A 2192-nucleotide genomic window follows, 5' to 3' on the forward strand; every position below is an offset into this window, starting at 1 on the left:
ATGTAGGAGAGCTGCTGGATGAGATTAAGGAACTGTTCCAAGAATTACCGAAAGGAGGAGCGAAAGGGGAAAAAATGCAACATCATTTCCACACCGTACCGGGAGAGATCCCCGTGTACAAGCGATCAACTTACTCTCTACCAGACGACAAACTAAGACAGTTGGAGGAATACTTGAAGGAACTGATAGAAAAGGAGTTTATTGTGCCATCACAATCACCCGTGGCGGCACCCGTCTTCTTCGTAGGAAAACAGGATGAGTCATTGCGGCTGGTGATCGATTACCGACCGCTAAACGAAATAACGATGAAAGACGACTACCCGGTACCAAAGATTCAAGACTTGGTAAATCGCCTAGGGAAGGCACAACGGTTCAGCAAAATAGACTTGCAGAAAGGATACTACCAGGTGGAAATCGCAGAGGAGGACAGATGAAAGTCGGCTTTCAAAACAAGGTATGGAACGTTCCCATTTTAGTTATGGCTTTTGGATTGTCGGGCGCGCCAGCCACATTCCAAAGGTTAATGCAAAGCATCTTCATCGAAGCATTAGACAAGTTCGTGGTAATTCATTTGGACGATGTATTGGTTTATTCCAAAACACGGGAGGAACACATGTGGCACCTGCAAAGAGTGTTGGAAAGGGCGCGGGAGCACAAACTGTTCCTGCAGCTGCCAAAATGCGAAATGGTAACAGAAAGGGCGAACTACCTGGGATTCGTAATTGAACCTCGAAAGGTGTACGCAGACCCGAAAAAAAGTAAAAACAATCCAAGAGTGGCCGGAGGAATTACTGACGAGACGACAGGTGCGCGGATTCCTGGGACTCGTAGGATACTACAAAAAGCTAGTCCCACATTTTACAAAAACGGCCCTCCCATTATTCCAACTGCTAAAAGACGATTCGGATGGCGTGTGGAGAAACTGCCATACGCAAACGGTGAAAGAGTTGAAAGCAGCGTTAATCACGACGACGAGTCTGCAAATCTTTGACCCCGAGAAACCGGTGGTAATCAAGACGNNGGAGGGGCGCCCGATCGCATTTGCGTCAAGGAAATCCAATGAAAGAGAGATGCACGTGCCAGCGTACGAAAGCAAGCTCCGCGCGATCGTGCACGCATTAACCAAATGGAGACAGTTCATCGGAGGAAAAGCAGTAACTATTGAAACCAACCACGCAGCATTGAGTAGAATCCTAAAGCAAAGGCAAGTGAATTCCAGACTGGGGTATTGGTTGGACAAGATTTTAGATTTTAACATCGAGGTGGTACACAAACCAGGGCGCCAGAACGTAGTGGCGGATGCAATCTCGCGGCGCCCAGATTTCATAACAATAGTAACGCGAAGTCAGGAGAAGCAAAAGGAAAAGGTAGGAGTTTTATGAGGAGAATGGGATGAGGAGTATGAGAAATGCAAGGACTTCAGAGAAGTGTGGAACACCGGAGGATCGACGAGCGGAGAGAGCGACGACGTCAAAGGAGCGGAGAAAGCCATTCTTTTTCAACAGCGAGAACACCAAAGAGAGTCCAACTTTCTGTGGGTTCGAACTAAGTCAGCATGGAAAGTTTGTGTGCCGGGGGAGGTGTTAAGACGGGAGGTATTGGGCCATTTTCATGACCATTGCTAGCAGGCCACCCGGGAGTCGACAAGACAAGGGTGGCGGTGCGCAGTCTGTTTTGGTGGCCGCGAATGGATGCGGACATCGAAACATACGTTAAATCATGTGTTCAATGTGCAAGGGGGAAAAGTTCACATTTAAAAAGTGGTGGTTTATTACAACCCCTCCCGATTCCTAGTTTACCGTGGGAGGAAACTAGTATCGATTTAATCGTGGGCTTGCCCGTAAAAGAAGAGGGATGGGACGCAATTTTGACTATTGTTTGCAGATTAACAAAGATGGCGCATTTTATTCCAACGACGCAAACTGCGTCTGCGGAGGATATCGCGCGACTGATTTTGCAGGAAGTCATTCGTTTGCATGGTGTCCCGAGAGCGATCCTCAGCGATAGGGACACGCGGTTCACTGGGGAGTTGTGGCGGAGCTTGTGTGAGATGTTAAAGATTAATCAAAGAATGTCGACTGCTTACCATCCGCAAACGGATGGGCAGTCTGAAAGAACTAATCAAACAATTGAACAGATGTTGCGATGTACTTTATCGAGGGATGATAAGGCATGGGCGAGGGTCTTGCCGT

The 2192-nt window shown here is 47.9% G+C and overlaps 1 protein-coding gene across 1 annotated transcript; it reads left to right on the forward strand.

Annotated features, from left to right (window-relative positions):
* Positions 1-1687: 1687 nt before the first annotated feature.
* On the forward strand, positions 1688-2032 carry CSUI_010513 (gag-pol; the record flags this gene model as incomplete). The annotated part of the gene is made up of 1 exon (XM_068070616.1): positions 1688-2032. A coding segment is annotated over one exon (345 nt), but the record flags the coding sequence as incomplete, so codon positions are not given.
* Positions 2033-2192: the final 160 nt, after the last annotated feature.

The sequence above is a fragment of the Cystoisospora suis genome, assembly GCF_002600585.1.
Source record: "Cystoisospora suis strain Wien I chromosome Unknown contig_7653, whole genome shotgun sequence".
Classification (NCBI taxonomy): Eukaryota; Apicomplexa; class Conoidasida; order Eucoccidiorida; family Sarcocystidae; genus Cystoisospora; species Cystoisospora suis.